This window comes from Astyanax mexicanus, chromosome 14, assembly GCF_023375975.1.
Source record: "Astyanax mexicanus isolate ESR-SI-001 chromosome 14, AstMex3_surface, whole genome shotgun sequence".
NCBI classification, from domain to species: Eukaryota; Metazoa; Chordata; class Actinopteri; order Characiformes; family Acestrorhamphidae; genus Astyanax; species Astyanax mexicanus.
The window spans coordinates 8442202-8466201 of record NC_064421.1 but is presented as its reverse complement, the minus strand read 5'-3'; the positions used below and the strand labels follow the sequence as shown (position 1 = coordinate 8466201).

The following is a 24000-nucleotide window of genomic DNA, read 5'->3' as shown; positions in this document are numbered from 1 at the left end:
CGGAGAGAGGACAAACTAGTCTAACTCAGAGACTGTAAAAAAAGATGGACGCCGTGTTGCCGTTCCCATTCATTCAAAATCTTCCGCCATGTTGGCGATCCTGAAACCTGAGTCTGCGCAGTAGAGACCAGAGGAGGGAGAAAGACTGTGGAGAGACAGCCTACTCATTTGAATAACCCCGCCCCTGAGGGCTGCCTCGCGGTCACAGACTGCAGAGCGGGGCGGAGCGGAGCTGATTGTCTGTTATTGGTCCCGCCCATAACCAGCCCTTTTACAATAACCACACCTTTTTTGAATAGAGCTGAATAACGTTTTTAAACTAATTTAAACTAATTCTGCGGGGATATAAAAATTTGACAATATAAGCAGAGGTTATACTAGCTGTTGCATTTAAATAATGGAGGTAGAATTACAGTATATTAGAAAAAAACGTGATTGAAAGTTGTCTGTTTTGCCATTGAAACCTATGGGGATGGGTGGGGTTACACAGCTTTCTGAAACCGAACAGCAGGGGGCGCCAGACCTGTGGTGGCTTCACTTTTGAGAGACGATGCTCTGTCCAGCTATACACAGCCTATGTTCTAACTAGATCGCAGTTCCTGCAGAAACTTCGAGCGTGATTGCTGTGCTGATTCGTGGGTGGTTGCTATGGTGCTGCCCTGATGCTGCTAAGGTGTTGCTAGGTGGTTGCTAAGGTGTTGGATTGGCGTCTGTGGTGGTTGCTATACAATAAATGGCATCAATGTGCTTCTGCTACCATTCCTGCAAAGCCACATTTATTCATTCTAAAAACAGGGCGTCTAGTAGGTTTGTCCTGCAACGATTAGTCGTGATGTCATTATCGACCCTAATTCATTAAAATGTGATGGTGTCTCTAAAAAAGTTTAAACACAGCAGATAAGAGACACAGAAACGATGCAGAGAGCGAGTTTACCGCAAAATTACTGGAGCATACTGGATGTGTAAAAATGTTTGTAGATTAAATAAAAAAAATGCTGTTTAGTATTTACTTTCTCTTTAAAACGACATTTGTTTTTCTGGAAAAAAGACAATGAGAAGACTAGGACTTCAGGACATGGCTTCAGAGATAGGAAGAAGATTAAGATGGTTAATAATGATTTTAAACTGGTCTTTGGACATGAACAGTGTTGTCCAGAAGACTTGAAACAGTTTTGAAAGAGTTTTTCTATCGCATCTTGGATTGGATTGTATGCTCTGAGTGGATCTGTTTTATATGAGGCAGCAAATCTTTTATTTCTTGCATTGAGAAACCCACAAATAAGCTGATTTATGGACCAGAGCACTATATAGAAGAAATAGAGCTCTGTCCTACACTATAATAAGCCAATAGACAGACAGACAGGCAGACAGACAGGCAGACAGACAGGAGAGGCAGTACTGTATCTTGGCGCTGAATATCTGAGTATGTGAGTTCCCCCATACAGTGTGAACCTTGCGCTCCCTCAGGCCAGATGCCGTGTCACAGCTGGAAGCTCAGAGAGCCTCTCTAAGGCTTCCTGTCCCTCAGAGATCCCACCCTGCTCCCTCCGAGGGAGGGAGGAAACGGCTCATTTTTCCATTTAACGCATCAACGGCTCCATAACCAGGCGTGTGTTAAATGAGGATAAACCTCACACTTCAATCCTTAATCTCATCTCCTGTTTGGTCGCAGTCGTAGGGAGAGGGCACATGGGAGCACAGATGCCTGCGGTCATTAATAAACATGATCATGAATAATTAATCCCCATAAGTGGGGGAATATTGATGAAGCAAGCTGACTGACCAGATTGGAGGAGCCGCTGGGGAGGGGTGATTGAAGGCTTGAGACTTAACGTCTCAAGAAAAACAAAGCCAAAATATGAGATTTAACTGGGGTTTGTGGCATCATATCAAAACGCTGCCTGTCATTTTCGTATATATTTTGTGTGCACCATTTGATTTGCAGGATTAAGTGGGGCAAATGAGGGCAAAAACAATGGAAAAGCCTTCACCTCGATGTAAGTGAGTAAATGATGTGGGGTTGATGCTGCAGTTGGTCTGCAGGTTTAGGTTCAGCAACAGTATGTGCTGAAAGAATGAGGTCAGCTGACTACCTGAATATACTGAATATAGACCAGGTTATTCTATCAATGGATTTTTGTTTGGTTATTTCAAGATGACAATGTCAGGATTCATGGTGCTGGAATTGTGAAAGAGTTCAGGGTTCAGGGAGCATGAGATCATCATTTTCACACATGGATTGAGAGAGTTCACCACAGAGTCCAGATCTTAACCTCATTGAGAATCTTTGGGATGTGCTGGATGGAGAAGAGCTGCTTTGTGCAGTGGTCAGACTCTACCATCATCAATGCTGCTGCAAGATCTTGGTGAAAAATTAATCCAGCAACACTGGATTGAAATAAATATTGTGACTTTGCAGAAGCTTATTGAAACAATAATAGCATATTAAAGGATTGTGTATGATAAACTGTAGATGCAATAAGATATAGTATCATAATAGGGTATAGAATCCAGAGATTTCCTTCAAAATTGAGAGCCTGTATAATGTTATTTATACAGATATGGATTAAACACATGGATCATCTATGAAGCCCTGAGTACAAGTTTGAGGACCCCTATCTAAAAATATGTCCTCTAATATTGCCACATACACTAACATGCCAAAAGTCATGGGACATTCTATTCATGTCTAATGAACGATTAAGCGATGTGGAGTATGCAAATGAGGTCCTCTGCATTGGATGGGGATGTAATTTGTGCCAGAGTTGCTGGTCTGGGTGGTAATACCTTCTATGACGTATTGGTGACACACTATTAATATTAAATCTGGCACCCACTTTCAGGCCTATCTAGAACGCCAATTAGATTTGTATTGTCGTGCCACAAGTGCGCTGGCCAGTCTTCAACAGACCTCACTCACTCACAAGATACCACCTCACACTGGATACAGCTGTCATTACTGTCATGTAAGTCATTACTGAGGCAATACTTTATTATCAGTTTACATTCTGTTTTTACTGTGCTGTTGTTATCTCTTCATACTGTGTAAAAAACAGTTCCTGATTATTGGACCAAGAAATATTTCAGAATGACTTGGAATAAAATATTTTTGTATATATATATATATATATATATATATATATATATATATATATATATATATAATTTTATTTTTAATTTTAAACTCACTTTCTCCCAATTTACAAAGCCAATTACCCAACTTACTTATTAAGACTCCCCCTATCACTAGTGATTCCCCAACACCAGGAGGGTGAAGACTAACACATGCCTCTTCCGGCACATGAGAAATCAGACTCCGCCTCTTTTTCAACTGCTGCTGATGCAGCATTGCCGAGTTTAATCACAGCGCACTCAGAGGAAAACGCAGCGACTAGGTTCCGATACATCAGCTCACAGATGCCTAGTGCTGAGCGACATCACCCTTTGGAGTAATGTTGGGAAAGAGCGCCATCTAACCACCCAGAGAGAGCAAGGCCAATTGTGCTCTCTCAGGTCTCCGGTTTATGATGGCAAGCTACATGAACAGGTTTCGAACCTCCTGATTATAGGGGCAGCGTTTTAGTCGGTTGGACCACTCAGAGCCTCCTGGAATGAAATCTTTTAAAAATGAACTTCAATTAAAAGTACTTTTGCATGACACAGTCCACAATAGTCCTAGACTAAATACTACGGTATTGTTTCATTCACTATTGTATTTTTTGTGCCTCTTATATCAATACCTTCCTCAGAATTTCAACATCAGATTCCTGATTTAAAAACAAATCACTGATCAAATTAATGGTGGATCGCATAATCATCGTAAACTAAACAATTTGGGAATCCTAAAATTGATTAAGTAGGTCTACTGATGGCACCATATCAACAGTAGAGTGATTTACAGTCTGCATGCTTGTGTTGGACTGATATCTTTTTTCCAAAGGGCAAATTCATACCTGAACACACACGGCATTCATATAAATCATTCATCATCAGTGAGCACGAGGGGGGCAGTGTCTTAAAATAGATTCAGTCTTCTGCATGTGTAATTCTTGTTTCTTCTTTCTAAATCGATTAAAACATTTAATCAGATTAATCACAACAATATTCTGTGATAAACTGCGATTAATCGCACTTGTTCTTCTTGAGATGCAAAATTTTATAGTGGATATTTAAATGTGAATAAAATAATTAATGTAAGAAATGTAAAATGCAATTATATTTATATTATTATTGGTGTTAATTAAAATACTAGTATATACTTATTATATGTTTGAGAGGAGATAAAATTTAAAAAGTGGGGCGCTGGAATAAAGAATGCATGATAAATCGGATAGAGGAATTATTTATTTTTTTTATTTATTGTAAACATCTCAGCTTGGTTATAAGAATTTCTGAATTAGAATTTAATTTAATGAGTATAAAAGAGCGTTTTCACACGTGTAGTTGTGAAAGTTTCTATAGTCTGAAATGGGTGGGTGGGTGGATGGATGGATGGATGCTTTATTTATCCCGAAGGAAATTTGGAGTGTTTTCTACCTCTGTTTGATTTGGTTTCACACAGACATAAACCTAAACGCACCAAAATATGCACCAATAAACAACGCAAACACAGTGTCTCCTCTGATTGGTCTGAAGCTGTCTAAATATAGAAAGAAGATTCTGTGTTCCAGCGCATTTATATCTGTGCAAAGTGAAGCTGCTTTAAAACAGAATGCTGGAAATTTACCCTTATACGTTCAAACACAGTGTTTTCATATGTGCAGCACAGATGTGAGCAGTGAACGCAGCACAGACTCCGCTCAGTGTGTAAACAGCATAGAGCAGCAGCAGAGACAGCGTTTGTTCATAGCAGTATATTATCTGGCTAATATATCAGATTAAACTGCACCTAATCAGCAGTTTAAATCAATTAAAGAATTAAAGAAGTATATTTGACAGCTGGGTCAGATTGAGACCAGATCAAGCTCTCAACACTGCGGAAGTGTGACTCAAACTTGGTTACTTAACACACTTAACACTGCATTAAAAAAAAAAAATAAAAATAAATAATAATAATAATAATAATAACCTAAAATAAATAATAAATAGGAAAACGTTGAAGCTCAGCTCGCTGGGATCACTGAACCATTTTAAACTTTTAGTTTCTAATCACCATCAGAAAGCCTGTGACTGTTTTAAATGACTTTTTTTTATTAGTTTATCTTTTTTCTTATATTATTTATATATATATATTTTTTTTAATTTATTTTATTCATTTATTTTTTATTTATTTATTATTTCTTTTATTTTTTATTTCATTTTAATGTTTTGTATTTTCATTCTTGCTCTTAGTTCTGTTACTTATTTAATCACTTATCATTTTTAATATTTTACTTTACTTCTACTATTATCTATTTACTTATTTTATATTTATACATTTTTTATTTTTATGTCAAATTAGTTTTTTTATGGTATTTTAGAATTTTCTGTTTACATATATATTTTTATTAAATGTTGATTTAAAATGTGTACTTTTATTTATTTCTTTTCTTTCTTTCTTTATTTACTATTTTATTTCTTATTTATCATTACATGTATTCAATCCCTTTGATGTTATAAAGGCTCGGCAATCCTGTAAATGAGGGTCACCCTCAATGTTTCTTTCCGAGTGAAAATAAATATTTATTGATTGATTGAAATAACTTAATATAAAAATATATTAATAACCAAATCCATCATGTGCATTAACGCTTTAAAGTTTACCTAATTTAAAGCCCTTATGCATTTTCTTTTATCTATAATAAATACAGACTGTAGTCCTGTATCTGTTTCTCAGTATACTTTATTATTATTATTATTAATATCCTCATTTCACCCTGTTCTTCCATACTCCATGTGTGTTGTGCTGATGGTACAGTGAGTGGATCAGATGCAGCCGTGCTGCTGGAGTTTTTAAACACCACAGTGTCACTACTGGACTGGAAATTGTCCATCAACAGCATCATGTGAACAGCACAACACACACAAACACACCAGCACGCCATGTCACCATGTAATTGATTGGTGTGTGTTAGTGTTCTTATCAGGTCCTCTCTGATGTTCAGAGAGTGTGTGTATGTGTGTGTGTGTGGTCGGCATGTTTGAGGCAGGTTCTACAGCACACTTAATAAATGTCTCTGGTTTGCAGTGTCTGAAAACAAACAGGAAGTGAAGTTGAGCCTGGGGGCAGAAGAGCAGTCATGTACATCTGTTTTAAAGCGGCTCTGTGGAAAAGGGGCTGGTCTTCAGAGCTATTCCCCAGTGGAAACAATGAGATTCCTGTCACACTGTGTTGAACCAGGTGTCAGGGCCCGAGGCGGCGGGTTAGTGCGCACGGTGATGAGCTGATCCAACACGATCCAGACTGGAAAACCTTCATCCCCCTGCCCTCATACAAAATGAGATTTAACCTGTTTTTATAGATTTCTGTGCAGCATTTAATTTACTGAATGTCGTTTTTACTTTTTATGAATGTTTTAGGAAAAATGCACCAACAGAAAAGTAACAAAAACTTTACATGCACTGATGTGACAAAGATTGCTCACACTTACCGTTACAATAAAGGTACACTAGGTAACAGTACTACAGAACTACAATGCTTACTACAGAAATACTCATTAAAATATTCTTGGGCCGGAGGGAGGGAGAGTGTGAGAGAGAAAGGAAGGATGAGAACAGAAGTGAGTTGTAAGAGGGTGAGGGTTAATTACGAGATTTAATCCATACTTTAATAAAAAGTGATCTACCTTCTGAACTTATCAGTGGTGATGCTGTGTTTTTACCACAAATATAAATATATATATATGAAACTAATACAGATATGACTGCCATTTTAGAGATACAAAACTTTTATACATTTTATATATATTTTTGGGATTGTATTGGATATATTAGAAAAAGAGGATACAGTAACATTTGTACAGCATTTGATTTGCAGGATGTCCTTTATTTTGTATAAATATTTAAGGACAAATGAAAACAAATAGAAAAAGTCCAAAAATCTATACATACTGATAAAACATGGATTCAACACTTTATATACTATATTAGATACAGGGGTTAATGGACAATGAAACTGAAACACCTGTCATTTTAGTGTGGGAGGTTTCATGGCTAAATTGGAGCAGCCTGGTGGCTAATCTTCATTAATTGCACATTAAGAGCACCAGTAAGAGCAGAGTGTGAAGGTTCAATTAGCAGTGTAAGAGCACAGTTCTGCTCAAAATATTGCAATGCACACAACATTATGGGTGACATACCAGAGTTCAAAAGAGGACAAATTGTTGGTGCACGACTTGCTGGAGCATCTGTGACCAAGACAGCAAGTCTTTGTGATGCATCAAGAGCCACGGTATCCAGGGTAATGTCAGCATACCACCAAGAAGGACCAACCACATCCAACAGGATTAACTGTGGACGCAAGAGGAAGCTGTCTGAAGGGATGTTCGGGTTTTTTGTATCCAAAAAACATAAAACCACGGCTGATCAAACCACGGCAGAATTCAATGTGCACCTCAACTCTCCTGTTTCCACCAGAACTGTCCGTCACCACAATAAATTATTGTGGTCTAAAACCAGGTGTTTCAGTTCCACTGTCCAACCCCTGTAATATAGTAGTGCATCTCAATAGAATAGGATATTATTAAAAAATGTCCTTTATTTCAGTAATTCAGTTCAAAATGTAAAACTTATATATTATATGGATGTATTACACAGAGTGATCTATTCTAAGATCACTTTTTTTTTTTTTGGACTTGATATAACATGTGGACCAACAACAGCAGATGACATGTCTCTCCAAACCATCACTGATTGGTGGAAACTTCACACTAGACCTCCAGACTCAGCTCCTTGATTTATAAATGAAATGTAAAATTTACTGATGATCAGTGATGGTTTGGAGAGACATGTCATCTGCTGGTGTTGAGCCACTGTGTTTTATTATGAAGTCTAAAGTCAGTGCAGTTTCGTTTTCCCACAAAATCTTACAGCACTTCATGCTTCCCTCTGCTGACAACTTTTATGGTTTTATGGAGACGCGGATTTCATTTTCCAGCAGGACTTTTTTTTGAGACAGTGTTTTTTGGGTTTTTGTTGCCTTGGAGTTTTACATTTTGAACTGAATTACTAAAAAAAGTAACTTTTCAATGATATTCTAATTTTTGAGATGCACTAGTAGGATACAGTAAGCTTTTTCTGTACAATATAGTATCCAGGTGTTCTCGAACCCGTGCCCAGGGCCTTTCAAGACTGGGGAAAACTTTCATCATGCTGCCATCACCCATCCTCTGATGTAATATCTCTCACTCTCTTTCTGCCAGAATGAGAGAACGCACTGAAATCAAACAGCTAATAGCAGCAGTTAAATCTTCCTTTTTGTCTACAGGGTATTTTTCTCCTCCTCAGAACTGCCGGCTCTCTCTGTGTTTTAAAGCTCGGGCACAGGCTTGGCTCCCGTGCTCTGCTGTGAAACCCTTCAGGCTGTGCCAGCTCGACCGCATTCGGCATCTTTCCCTTTCTTTCACTTTAATAAGCTCAGTGGCATCCCTGCCTGCTGTGATCTGCTCCAGCTCCTTCCCAAACGCCGATCAGCAGATTAAACTGCTCCACTGGTTGCTGGCGCCTCGGTAAAGACTCGGTCCTGCTGACCCCATCAGACAGTGGCTGAACTCTGACCCCATCCTGCACCCCACCCCCCACTGTCCTGCGGGGGGATTCAGACAAAGAAAGAGTGACCCTGTAATCCTGGTGAGGCTGTGAGCTAACAGAAATATGCAATTACTTTTAGAACTGTGGCTTAACTATTACAATAGCATAGCAAGCTGCCACACCACTGACCTCCATTAAGAAGACTGGGGTTCAATTCCTGGCCAAGGCAACAGTGCAACACGTTATACAGGTTTAAAAAGTGGTGATGTTTTTTTATGTTTATCTAAATACAGTAGTGGGTAAAAGTTTCGGCACCACTTGAAAATTAAGACGCTTTCACGCCTATAAGCATGGGATAAAAAGTCTGCACCAGGGTTCATCATGTCTTTGGGTCGTTTAATTTCGGTTTCACGTTGTTCATTGACGGGCTAATCTGATTCTGTCCTCATCTTTTATATTGGGGGAATAAAAAGACAGAGTTTGTTATTAATGTACTTTGAATGCAGAGAAGTAAAATATCTAATGTTATGGCCTTATGTATTTTGCGCAGTTTATATATATATATATATATATATATATATATATATATATATATATATATATATATATATAAAACTTTTATATATGCAGTTTTCATCTTCCTCAGCTTCTTAAAAAACGCTCTTAAATTCACTTTGCATGCAAATGTGTGTTTAAATGGGTATTTTTCAAGGCTATTTTAAAAAAAATAAATTTGCTTGATTTGTATTCTATAAAAGTGGGTCAAAACTTACTGACCATGAGAAAAAGTGGGTCCTGGGCTGAGACCAGTTGATGTACATTATATTATACATTTCTGAAAAAAAAATCAATGACCACTCAAGTTTCTGAATCAGTTTTTTTCTGATTTTACTATTTATAGGTATTTGTTTGAGTAAATGAACATTGTTGTTTTATTCTATAAACTACAGACAACATGTCTCACAAATTCCACATAAAAATATTGTCATTTAGAGCATTTACTTGCAGAAAATGAGAAATTGCTGAAATAACAAAAAAGGAAGAGCTTTCTTACCTCAAATAATGTAAAGAAAACAAGTTTATATTCATAAAGTTTTAAGAAATCAGAAATCAATATTTGGTGGAATAACCCTGATTTTTTTTTTTAATTATATCAGTTTTCATGCATTTTGGCATCATGTTCTCCTCCACCAGTCTTACACACTGCTTTTGGATAACTTTTTGCCACTCCTGGTGCACAAATTCAAGCAGTTCAGCTTGGTTTTTCCTCTTGATTATATTCCAGAGATTTCAAATGAGTAAAATCAAAGAAACTCATCATTTTTAAGTCTCTCATTTTTTCCTGAGCTGTGTATAAATAAATAAATATTTTAAATATATTCTGTACTGGACACTTGACAGTTTCAACATCAAGCACTAGCATTAACTTTAATACATATTAAAAGCAGGTTTTCATTTTAATGTGGAGTGCTGTAATTGAATTGATTTTACTTCTGAAAGCTTTTTATTTAATGCACTCTGTTCTTCACTCGTGCTCTGTGTACCTGGAGCTCCTCCTCCAAACTCCGTCACTGAGACTAACAATAGACCATTAACCCTATAATTTCACCTGCCTGCTGTTAGTAGAGAAATACTGGGTGTCAGTGAGCCAAAGGCAGCAATAATAACATCTGATAACAGTTTGTAGGGTCTTAACTGACGGCTACAGCATGTGTAACATGGTAAACCCATTACACAACTGATATCTGAGTTTCTGAGACTGAAGACCGGCAGTTAAAGGGTTAAATATTGTACAATAAGGGTGATTCTCTAAATATAAGCAAATACTTACTTTTAATGTAAAGACTTTGCAGGTTACTGCCAAAATGGTAATATTAGTAACTTTAAAGTAGAAGTAATAAACCTTTTTAAGCATAAACAGAATAGAAGTCAATGGAAAATTGATTTTCATTTTGGAGCATTTGTACTAGTCCATTTTTTATTGGATTGAATGAAATAGGAGTAACGAGGCTATTTTTAAAATGTAAGAAGAAGAAAATTCAGCTATCTACTTTTATATATATCCATTCCTATCCAATCCCTGTCTGGAAAACTGACCCTATATGCAAAGGTGTCCAGTACTGACTTTAGACTTGATAATAAAACACAGTGGATCAACACCAGCAGATGACAGACATGTCTCTCCAAACCATCACTGATTGGTAGAAACTTCACACTAGACCTCAAGCAGCTTGGACTGTGTGTCTCTCCACTCTTCCTCCAGACTCTGTGATGGTTTATATCAAGTCTGATAACTTTAATGGAGATGCGGATTTCATTTTCCAGCAGGATTTGACACACTGCCCACACTAACAAAAGCACCAATTGGTCTTATATAATATTCAAATTTTCTGAGATACTGATTTTTGGGTTTATATTGGCTGTAATCCATAATCAACAATAAAATAAACACTTAAAATAGATCACCCTTTTTTGAACATTTTAAACTGAATTACTGAAATAAAGTAAGCAAATTAAAATCACCTAAACATGCCTTTTGCAATCATTTAGTCCCCCGTGGGCAATGCAAAATCACTATTACAAACTGTACAGAGGCAAGACTTTCATTGACATGAAAGACTTTTAACAGACATGGATATACTTTAGAGAATTCAGAAGTGAAGTGAGTTTTAATGGGAGCCACGATGCTCCTGAACGCATCCCATCCAGCAGGGGAAAAAACACTGCCCACTCCACACTAAAAACTCACTAAAACCCCTCTCTGTTTTGCATGTGCTTCATGAATATGCACACGAGGGGACACCTCTCTATCCCTCTCTCTCTGTCTCATTCACACATGTGATTGGGGAATACATTTAAATTCAATTCAATAAAAGTTTGTATCACCTGTGTGCGGGTTTGTGTTCCGGGAAATTTTATCTGATTTAGGGGAATCAGGGAGCAGTTATTGATATGTGGTAGACTTGGAATGTCTAGCTATTAGATATGCCCCTGTTATTACTTCAGTATAGATAACATACAATTCTACTTTACTTCACACCTCTGCATATACTGTCAGTTTCCCAGAGAAGGATTAAATAGGGATGGATAGATATATAGGTAGATAGTTTATTGATCCTGATTTTTTTTAATTTTATATTATTTTAAATTTAGCCATTTAAGACACATAAGCCACAGACTATGTTTTTTCTTTCAATGGAAATCTCTGTTCAAAATCCTGTGCAGTCCAAGACTAGTCCTAATCTCTGTCTGGGAATCTGCTCACAGTCTGCAGTGTATGATTTAATATTTAATAGCATTCTACAGAAAATAGAGACCATTGATTTTGGACACTGCAGCATAAATCCAGCTGTTGCCAGTCTACCAACCCAGACAACCATGTAGAGTCATTTAGAGCTTGCAGAAGAGTCAGTGTGCCCTCTAGTGAACAAAATCAGCATCTGCTCATGTGCATCAGATATGAGCTAAGAGTAGGCCATCAGACAAGATGCTACAAAAAGCGGGACCACTTTAAAATAAGACTACCTTTGTAAACGATTGTAAATTAGATTATTACTTGTTATTGATTAGGTTGTAAATGCACTAAACCTGTCAATCAGCATTAAACCTGTCATATATATATATATATATATATATATATATATATATATATATATATATATATATATATATAAAATATGACAGGTTTAATGCTGATTGATGGAAAACACAAAGTATAATCACAATCTAGAAAGATCTGAGGTTTGACCGTATGAATGAGTGTGGAATCACTACTTTGCTCATTTCCAGTTCACAACCCTAATTAATAACCATTCATAAACCCTTTATAAACCATTCATAAATCCTTTATAAAGGTAGTCTTATTTTAGAGTGTTACCCAACAAGCTGTAAAAAATGTGGCTGCTTATGATGATAATTTATACTATATTATAAAGATAAGTTATATGGTCATAAGGTCTATACTAATGGTAAACTCTATAGCAGTTGGGTATATGGGTAGGAGAGAAGGCTTATGGGGGTTTTGGGGGTATTTTTTCCACCATCAATAACAGCCAAATAAAATAGCCCGAAAAAAAGCAGCTAATGGGTTTGAGGAGCTCCCTCAAAATACATTTAATCTAGAAACTGATCAGCCATAACATTAGCACCACCTGCTGTCAGATACTTATTGGTTATAGGGGGGTATAGGACAGAGCAACCTATTATTTCCCTGCAATATATACAGAAATAGGGTTGTCACGATACCAAAATTTTGACTTCGATACCGATACCAACTGTAGTATCACGATTCTCGATACCAAAACGATACTTGGAAGAAAAAAAAAAAACAATAAAAATATCTGAACATAAAATGTTTATTTTTGACTGAACTGGATTGAACACTGAACAATCGGTGCAAATGTTTTTATTCTAAAATGAAACATTTGAACAAAAAACAAGTTTCGTTATTATAACCTTAACTATAACATAATTATCTAAACACTTCCTAAAAACTAAAACTAAAACCAGAGGTAATGGTAGCCTGACTATGTGAACCTGACGGGCGGGCAGAAGTTAAGTTCTGAATAAGGAAAATAAAGAGACAGAAGAACATTACAATGTTATGTTCATTTTAACACTCACTGCTCCGTTTTATTAATCAACCGTTTACCATTTTTAATAAGCCCATGTTCAGTGTAACGATCAAGCAGGCTACGTGCCTGACCACAGATTTGCGATGGAAACGCGAAAACGTAAACATCTTGAGTTCATGTTTCACAGCCAATGGGATAATGGAGAAATAGAGAAAAACACGGGTCCAAAACAAAACTCCTGCACACTCCTCTCCGTGTTAATGTGATTTACTAGCAGTCGCTAGTAAATCTTAGTAAAGCTACAGACAGAGTGTATCTTGACTAACTCCACTAACCTGTCTACTTCTCAGCTCTTTGTAGAGATCAGGGTGCTTGTCTGCTAAATGAATGAGCGAAATATGATCAGAATTATGTTAAATAACACTGTAACATAGAAGCATAGAACTATTATTTAATTAAAATGATTTTTAAGAACAGCTAAACACAGTGCTGCAGGTCAAACGCGGAGGCGTTCACGAGAGAGAGACAGAGGGAGAGAGAGAGAGAGACACACAGAGAAAGAGACACAGCGAGAGTGAGAGAGAGAGAGATTTGCGTGTTCTGATGTGAGCTACTCACAGGTAAAGGTTCTCTTTTATCTTCTCGTGCTCATATTCTAGTCCCACACATAAGTCTGCAGCTCCCTCCGTGTTTTCTGTCGTATTTTGCGGCTAGCGCGAGCGCTTACAACTAACACCGCGGACCGCGAGGTGCCGCCGCGCTTGTGCCGAATCCGCTACTGAATCCGACTCCTGCTTCGCGGACAGAATCGGCACAACACCCCCCGCTGTACAACTGCGGGAGTGAAAACAGCGCTAATAAATAAAGTAGTTTAGTTTCACTTTTCGTTATTCTATTTAAAAATAAAAATATAAATAAAAAACAGATGCCTACATCTCAGACTATTTTCCCACACTTCACTCCTCGCGCCCGTTTTGTCCACAAGTCGCGGACGAGAGACATCTGTTATTTTAGCCGTCGCCATTCTACACTCGCTGCTGCTCTGCTGGCTTGCGCGTGAATCGATTCATTTGTTCAGAACACTAAGTTTATCTGAATCCTGCCACACCGACTGCTGCGGTGTGAATCAGTTTTCTTATGAACTGAATCAAATCGCGCCTACTAATTTGACTCATTTGAAGCTAGTGACTGGGCTATATACAGTATCGAAAGCATCGAACGCTAAAGAACCGAATCGTTTGTGATGACGTAGTATCGAAAAAGAATCGAACCTTCGGTACACCATGCAACTCTATACAGAAATATTAAAAATACAGGAATTTCCACTAGATCTCATCAAAAGTATACTATATGCATGTGTGTTCAACAGTGTTAAGGTAGAGTCACCTGGAATGTTCAGCTTTCAGTTAACAGCTGTGCTGAACTCATCAAGAGTTAATTACTTGAATTTCTTGTCTCTTAATGTGTTTGAGAGCATCAGTTAAAGTAAAGTAGTGAAGAGGTAGAGTTGCAGGAATACAGTGAATAGTGAATTTTTGAATAATGTTCTAATCCAGATTATGAGAAGAAAAAACTACTTAACTAAGTAAAGAAAAGTCAAAGTCAAAAAAAGTTTAAGAACAAGCACAAAGGCCATCTAAAATGTAATGATGAAACTGAACCACTGAGAAGAGCAAGAGTTTCCTCTGTTGTGCAGAATAAGTTCATCAGAGTTACCAGCCTTTAGGAACAGCTCCTAGATAAGATCCTCGTAAATGCTTCACAGAGTATTTTGGTTTGTTTAACACTTTTAAGTTACTACAGGATTCCTTGTGTGTTCCTTCATAGCCTGGATGACTTCATTTTTAAGGCATGTGAGCCTATGTCGAAATACAGCTTTATGTTTGAGTCAAAATGAACATTGTTATTTTATTCTATAAACTACAGACAACATTTCTCCCAAATTCCAACTGAGAATATACTTATTTAGAGCATTGATTTGCAGAAAATGAGAAAAAGATGCAGAGCTTTCAGACCTCAAATAATGCAAAAAAAGTTCATATTTATAAAGTTTTAAGAGTTCAGAAATCAATATTTGGTGGAATAACCCTGGTTTTTAATCACAGTTAACATAAGGTCTGGAACACATCCACTTTTAATTAACCGACATATTGGCTGGCTGATTAATCTGATCAATTTTTTTCAGATAATCGGGATCAACCGATATATGAACACTAGGCATTCTGGCCGTTAGAGCACCCCTTATGTCAGTGAACAAACAAGTACAAGAGCACAAGCCTCCAACCTGCAGTTAAACGCCGTTTATCAGAGAAAACGACAATAATTTAGAAGCTATTTGTAACATACGCACAATAATCTGCCAAATTTAGCTTTAACATGATCAACTTGTCAAAACGTTTATCTAAACTAAGCTTTTGTTGAGGGGCATAATATATACTCTTATCACCAGAGGTGGAAAGTAACTAATTACATTTAGTCACATTACTGTAATTGAGTAGATTTTATGAGTAATTTGTCATTTTTAAAGTAGTTTTTAAAATAGTTCATTTTGACACAAGTAATTTACTTCGCTACATTGGAAAACTCACCGTTATTGAGTAAAAACTGAAATACTGGGGAAAAAATTGTCTGAATAAAAAAAAAAAAATGAAGTTTTGGCAGTGCAGCTGAATTTCTCCATGCAGTGTTTATTACGGTTAGCGGGAGAGACGCTGTGTGAATCAGCTGTGCAGGCGAGTTATGCTACCTATCGATATGTGTTTCTTTACGGCACTGCACATGCACCGACCAACATTTTTTTTTGTTATAATATATAACAACATGTTTTTCATTATAATTACTTACGTTTGTATTAGGAACATCTGCTTGAATGTTAAAAAAACATGTAAATATCAGTTAAAGCATAACAATAGCAAGTTAAAAAATAATAATGAACTGTAAAACTATAAAAATACAGTTTATATTCACATATATGTGACCATAACGTTTTAACTTTTTAAGAGCAAAGAAAAAAAAAATAGAAACCTATGCCACTTGCTCTTGAATTTTTTTTATGGGGTGGTCTGAACAAATACTAATAAATAATAAATTATTTATTGTATTAATTATTTAATTTATTATTTGTACTTTTTTACATCAAATCATTAAAAGTAACTATGTAACTTTTACTCAAAGTAAATTTTTAACTGAGTACTTTTTAACTTTTACTCGAGTAGATTTTTAGATGGGTACTTTTACTTTTGTAGAATTTTTGTAAAGTAAAGGTAATTTTACTTAATTACAACTTTTCAGTACTTTTTCCACCTCTGCTTATCACATAACTGTGATCAAGATTATTTATTTATGGACAAGATAGCCGTGTATATGTAACTGTAACGTGTTTGGAATAATGCAATTATACTTGACCTATCTTTGGGTTTACTCACCAAATATATTTGTTTTAAAAATTTCAGATGGCTGGACAGAAATCAAATTTCTTGTGTGTGCTACTGTCTTCACTAAGAATTATTTTTTTAATGAATGTTCATTCTCAAAATGTATGTTAAGTGCACTGAAATTTTGTATTCTATTTAACTTTTTGGGTTTTTTGGTATTGCTTTGTGTTTGTTATTTTAATAAACTGCAAAAAGAGCAAAAAAGAGTAGACTGCCAAACAAATGTTTAAGTTCAGTAGTTTTGTGTCTTGTTTATTAGTATATTATTGTATTTTATTAGTTGCAATAAATCTGCCACTACTGCTGTCTAAATATCTGCATTAGCCATGAAAAAAAAAGCTAATATCCACTGTGCTCAGCACTGTGTGTGTAAGCTGTGCTCCTCCACAGGCTGCTGTATCACCGAGGCATGTTAAGCTATTGTTGTATGGCTCTGATAGGCACAGGCTGACACAGGCCGCTCAGTGCAGTCAGCTCTGGAGCTTCACGGACGTGAGCAGAAAGGTGAGTAATGAAATGTGAAAAGTCTACCAGGATGCTGCTTCCGGTTCAGCAGCTCTGCTGGATGGCGTTCATCACGCAGGCCTGCGGGCCACATCTGGGAATAAGCAGATTAATTGACCCTGTGATAAAGCCTCCTGAGTTCTGATGAATCAGGCAGCAAAGCAAAATGTCAACCAAAACTGTCCGTCAGCAGCGAGAAACGGGCTTAATAAGTCGTGCTGCTGCTGCTGAACTGCGTAAATTACTACCACTGAACACTGTATGCAGTCTTTTAGCAGCTAATTCACTCTTTCTTTCTACTCTTTTTTCACTGACTCACATTTAACTGGCTGCCAAGACACTTATCAGACTGTGTACAGGCAAGAGCAGCAGCACAAAATTACCTAGGATACACTAATGTGGGAATTATGGGCTGATGCCGATATCTGATATATATATATATATACATAAAACATTTAATCAAGAGGAATATGGATGATCACAAACCATCAAACCAAACAGAACTGCTTGATTTTTTGCACCAGGAGTAAAGGCATAAAGTTATCCAAAAACAGTGTGTAAGACTGGGGGAGGAGGACATGCCAAGACGCATAAAAACTGTAATTAAAAACCAGGGTTATTCCACCAAATATTGATTTCTGAACTCCTAAAACTTATTTGAGGTCTGAAAGCTCAGCATCTTTTTTTTTTTAAATATATATTTCAGCCATTTCTCGTTTTCTGCAAATAAATGTTCTAAATGACAATATTTGTATTTGTAGTTTGGGAGAAATGTTGATTGTAGTTTTTAGAATAAAACAACAATGTTCATTTTACTTAAACATAAACCTATAAATAGCAAAATCAGATAAACTGATTCAGAAGCTGAAGTGGCTGCCTAATTTTTTCCAGAGCTGTATATTTTATATTCGTATATATTCGTTTTTTTTTTTTACCATTTAGCTCCATTAACCACCCTTTATTAAGGACTTATTTGTTTGCAGGTCATCATGTACTGGGTTAGGATGTGGTTTCAGGCTTACAACCACATCCTAACAACACAGAAAATAGAAATATATTTTTAAAAAAGAGGTGCGTACATTGTATGGGACTCTAAACTTCAATGGATATTTTTATTTTATTCCAAGTCATTTTGTAGGATTTCTACTGGTCCATTCATTGTGAAAGTTTTATACGAAGTGACAAGTGAATGCTGCTGTGTTCAAACGTAATAAAAATCGTGAAATACGTTTGTCATTATTCATTGTCTATATTCTATTGGAAATGGTCAAAGTTACTACACTATATTATACATTATATTATTCTACAGGGACAATATAGTATAGCTTATTTTTTCACAAAAGCCCAGATTAATATAACCTAAGATAAGGTGTATCACAGTTAATTTGTCCCCTCTGGCTGATATCAGATGGAGTGTATAGGCCATCAGTGTATTACTACTCAATACTTTATTCATTCTGTGCTGGAAGAAGAAGAAGCAGCAGCAGCACAGAGAATCCAGCCAGCTATTCATCACAGTCAGCCTGCGCTCCCCTCTCTCATAACCTGGCATTAACACACAGCAGAACGGAGAGCTGCTGCTGCTGCTGCTGATTCTGCACATCTCACGTCTCCTCTCTTTTTTTCCCAGCAGAGGAAGAGAAGGGAATCAGCATGGCAACAGCCCACCAGCCCACCTCCCACCACCATGCCATTCCTTTTGTTCCATCGCTCTCCATGCCAGCACCAGATGGCTGGACAAGCAGCGTCTTCATATTGTGATCAGAGCAGCCCGTTTTAAGCCTGCGTGTGTAACAGCCATATTCACGAATATCATAAATGCTCCTACAATCCATAGGGATAGGAATCGTGTTTCAGACGTGAATGTAAATATAAAGATGATTAAAGAGGGAGATCCTTTAAACAGGATTTTAAACATTTGTGCAACAAGTGATTCAAATCTGACTCATTTCAACTTCTGCAGAAATGATTAAGGAACTGATTTTAATTGCAAATGCAAGCCATTAAATCTTACTCCTTTTATTAAGATTCAAATTTGCATATCTAAAAAGTGTGGGCTTCACCTCAGCTTACACTGGCAGGCTCATTATCCTATTCTCTGTGTGCCAGGGCACAGCCCAAACAGCGGACCTTCTGACCATTTCATTACATTTACAATGCCCATAGCACCAAAGACTTTATTCACCTTTATTCACCTTATTCTGTGATGCCCATTTACAAGTTCATATTGTATTTAAAGTAAATGCTTAAGTACTAAAGTAGCAGCTGTAGTGGACACCGATTATAAAGAAGCTAGATACAGTTTGGCAGGCTATTAAAAGATGATGTTTACAGTTATTTAGGGGCATTTGTGGGGAGACCACACAGCTATACAGCTCTGAGAAACATTTAGACCACTTTAGTTTCTCTGATTCTCTAATTTTGCTATTTATATGTATATGTTTAAGTAAAATTAATATAAATAATCTAAATATTGTCATTTAGACCATTTATTTGCAAAAAATAGAAATGGCTGAAATAACAAAAAAGATGCAGAGCTTCATATTCATAACGTTTTAAGAGTTCAGAAATCAGTATTTAGTGGAATAACCCTGGTTTTTAAACAGTTTTCATGCATCTTGGCATCATGTTCTCCTCCACCAGTCTTACACACTGCTTTTGGATAACTTTATGCCTTTACTCCTGGTGCAAAAATTCAAGCAGTTCAGCTTGGTTTGATGGCTTGTGATCATCCATCTTTTCTCTTGATTATATTCCAGAGGTTTTCAATTTTGTACAATCAAGGAAACTCATCGTTTTGAAGTGGTCTCCTTTTTCCAGAGCTATAGGCAGGTTATCTAGTTTAACTAGTTAGTCAACATACATATCCACCACCTTTCAAAGAAGAGGGAGCTGCGTCTGTGGTTGAAGGAGCTTAGGACATTCACACCTGCAAGTCTAGCCCAGAGTCTGCACTAATGGTTGTGTTTGTTACCATGTAGACCTTTATTCTGTTTAGTTAAGTGAGCGGACTTAAGATCTTTACTACATCCTATCATCAGCTATGTGGGCGGAGTCTCTTTGTACTTAGATATATATATATATATATATATATATATATATATATATATATATATATATATATATATATATACACATATATATACACACATATACATATATATACATACACATATATATACATATACATATGTATATATATATATATATTACTGATGTAGCATTGCAGAGTAGCATCACAGCGCGCTCGGAGGAAAGTGCAGCGAATCGGTTTTGATACATCAGCTCACAGATGCCCTGTGCTGATCAACACCACCCTTTGGAGTGATGAGGGGAAAGAGCAAGGCCAATTGTGCTCTCTCGGGCTACGTACGGTGATCATAGTGGCAGTGCTTTAGACCGTTGGACAACTTGGCACTCCCTTACATTACTTTTTTTGTATTCTTTTAATTATGTCTTGTAACTTTCTTTTAAAATTGTTTTGTATTATATATTTAATTTATATTCCAATTTTATTCATTTTAAACTCTGTTTTAAATGTTATATTTTGTATATATAGTTTGCATTATTTTATTATTTTTTTTCTTTTAATTATAAAGAAATATATAATAGTTCATCGACTTGCTTTGCTAGGGGTTGACTTACTCAATGTTCTGTAATTGGTCTGAAAGTCTGAATCTTCTAGAAAAGTGCTTTCAAACTGCAGACAAACCGGATCATGATTCAGCAGATCCATTCACACCTGCTAATTTGTTTAGAATCAAAAAAGGTAGATATGAAAGCACCCTAAAACATCCATCCAAACATTCATACTACATCTTGTTTTGTTTGATCAAACAGTTGTAGTACATGAAGGGCCTTTTTTTTATAAACTTGTGTATGGGACTATGGAAACTCCAGTGGAAGCAGTTCTAGAGAAAGTTCAAGGTATTTGTGCAGTTACCTACTAAGGCATTAAGTCTGTGTGCCCATGTGTGTATGTGCCCGTGTGTGTGTGTGTGTTTGAGTGGTGTGTGTATATTTTAAAAGCACTACAATTTACCAAAGGCAAGGCTGGTGGTCTCATGACAAAAGCCAGAGTCAGGCAACTCTCTATATAAACACTTAGTCTAGTAACTCTCTCGATCCAACAGCTCCACCTACCCTGACCTTCAGTAACTTCTCCCACTGGTACCACTAACCCCAGGGTCCAGTATGATGTGGTTGATGGTCAGTTACGGTGATCTGTGTGCAGAGAATTCTCTTCTCAGAAAATACAGTCCTAAAGCATGTTTAACAAACAAAGCATGTTTATTTGAAACTAAAACAGAGTGCTCCCAAAATCCATTCGTCTTTCCGCAAGCTTTTCTGGCTGAACGGCTGTATATTCACTGCAGTTTGATGAAGAAAAATCAGACATTTAACATGGGGATAGTACATCATATTTTAATCTTTTTTTTTTTTTTTTTTTTGGTTCCTTTTAAAGCAACTAAAACTCACTGTTCTCACTGCATTGGTTTTGCTTAATAGACAACAAGCATAGGACACCACAATGGCATTCATTTCAAACTTTTGCGGCTGCGGTTTTTGAAAAGAAAAGACAGAACAGGCCAGTGACCGCTGTTTTCAAGTATTCTGCAATCAAACCATTAGAAAAAGCCAGGATCCTTACACTCTTCCATAGGAAGGTCGAAGCACCCCCGAGCAAAATCGCCCCCACCCACCCCAGCATTTACAATTAGGCTACACAATATTTTGGCAAGCAAGTTCCATGTATTCACCTAGTTTAAAACAGTGGGCTTGCATTAAAACTAAAAAAACATAAAATAACAATTAAAATAAAATATTTAAAATATATCACCTACCATTCAAATCCTCTATAGAGAGCCATCTATGATGTACATCATTAGCGTGAAACGTAAAATCATTTGTTAGGGTGTCAGGCAGCAATGTCATGAACTGAGCAGGTCCTGTGGAAGCCTTTGAAATAAGTACAGAGATGACAACTATACAAAATGATCTTTTACCTACTGAGTGATGATTATGCTTCCTCAGTGTCAGTTTTCACTAGCTCAGGATCAGTCTCAGCTTCTGCCTTCGGCCCAGTCTGTTCACTGTGTTCACTGTCTTTAACCGCGAGGGGGGGTGTGGGTGTTTGTAAGGGCTCCTCCTGTTTTGGGGGCTCGTCGGGGATGATTGTGGGCGTGGCTGTGGGATCAGAAGGAGGAGAGGGGGTGCGAGAAGCCTCGGGAACGAGCTCTGGCTTGGGCTCGATGAGGTTAATCTCAGGTTTCGAGTCTGAGGTCTCCTCCTTCACATCACAGTCTTCTTTTTTCACTGTGCTGTCCGTGGTCACTTCAGGGGCAGCGGGCGACTGGGGTTGAGGCTGCTGACGTTGAGGCTTTACTTCAGGCTGAGGTTCGGCTTGTCGTGCTGGGTGATGCAGCTCGGGCCGATGCACTTCCTGTTGCGGCGGGTGTGGCAGCAGTGGTTTAGGCTGTAATTCAGGCTGGGATTGGGGCAGGTTCAGTAGGGGAGTGGGCAGAGGGAGTAGAGGCTGGGACTGAGGTTTGGGAAGAGGGAGTAGGGGCTGTTGGGGGAGTGGTGTCCAGCCACCACCGCCTCCGCCGCCACGTTCTCGATCCCGATCTCGATCTCTTTCCTTCTCCTTGTCGTTATTATCACGCTCCCTCTCTCGTTCCCTCTCTCTGTCCCTGTCTCGATCCCTTTCTCGCTCTCGTTCTCTCTCGCGCTCGCGATTGCGCTCTCGTCCACGGTCTCGGTCCCTCTCCCGGTCCCTGTCGCGGTCATGCTCTCGACCGTGCCGGCTGCCGTTCATTTCCCTGCGGAAATCACGGTCGTCGCGGTCCTTCTGTCTCTCCCAGGGTCGGCGACGGTCATCGAAGTCCATGTTGGCGTTGAAGGCCCCTCCTCCACCTCCTCCTGCTCCTCCTCCGCCTCCACGGTTCCAGGCTGGGCCTCCTCCTCCTCCACCTGCGACTCCTCCAGGGCGCATCTCAAATCGATTCTGGAAGTTGGGATTAGGACGATCCTCCTGGAAGCCCTTGGGGGCTCCTGCTGGCATTCCTCTGATGTCACGCTCATCAAAGTCTCCTCGTGGAGGACCCCAACGAGACTCTCCTCGGAAACCACCTGGCAGGGAATCCCTCCTTCCTGGTCCTTCTCTGTTCTCAGGTTGCATACCTCCTCCACCTTGCATGCCACCTCCTCCGCCTTGCATGGCACCTCCTTGCATGCCTCCACTTTGCATGCCTCCTCCACCTCCTTGCATGCCTCCTCCTCCTCTAGGTGGCCTCTCCAGCAGTGGAGGTCTAACAGGGGTGGGCTCCGTACGCATCTCCAGTGGAGGAGTTTTCAGCAGACCTGTACTCTGTTTTTCAGGTGGTGGAAAGCGATAGTCCTGATCACCCTCTTGCTGGTTTCCAGCATTCGAACTGTTAGGTGTCTCGTTGTTAACCTTGTCCAGGTTATCAGTTCCAGCAGCTGCAGGGTTTGGGGTTCTCGCGAAGGCTCCTTCCGTCCTGTTGAAGTGCTCCATCTGAGAGAAAGGAGCTCGAGCACGGGCCTGGGCTTGCAGGGAGGCATCCAGAAGGCTGTTGGCCTGCTGAGCCAGGCCCTGCTGCATCAGGAGTGGGAAGCGGGCTCCAGCTCCCTGAAGGAGGTTGGGTCGCAGATCGAGGGGCAGCATACCGGGCAGTCTTTGTCCAGCAAGAGGATGAGAAAGAGATGCAGCAGGATGCATGCCTAGCAGCCCCATTCCACTGCGTGCTGCATTCTGCATTCCTGTGATACAGAAAGAAAAAGGGGGTTAAATTTCAAGT

General features: G+C 38.3%; 2 protein-coding genes across 5 annotated transcripts in view; both read right to left on the bottom strand.

Annotated features, from left to right (window-relative positions):
* The window catches only part of tiam2a (TIAM Rac1 associated GEF 2a), a 207037-nt gene extending 185693 nt beyond the window's left edge, over positions 1-21344 (bottom strand). Inside the window, exon 1 of the mRNA XM_049464139.1 lies at positions 21323-21344. The gene's annotated coding sequence lies outside the window, so the exon portion shown is untranslated. The remainder of the gene's footprint in view (positions 1-21322) is intronic.
* The window catches only part of scaf8 (SR-related CTD-associated factor 8), a 42921-nt gene continuing 40111 nt past the window's right edge, over positions 21191-24000 (bottom strand). For 3 of the 4 annotated variants that reach the window (XM_049464140.1, XM_049464142.1, XM_049464143.1), the window contains exon 20: positions 21451-23962. In XM_049464140.1, coding sequence (XP_049320097.1) covers positions 22200-23962 — 1763 coding nt within the window. In that variant the 3' untranslated portion in view covers positions 21451-22199. Of the gene's footprint in view, positions 21404-21450; positions 23963-24000 lie in introns of those variants that run through there. The other variant, XM_049464141.1, reaches the window with a different exon arrangement.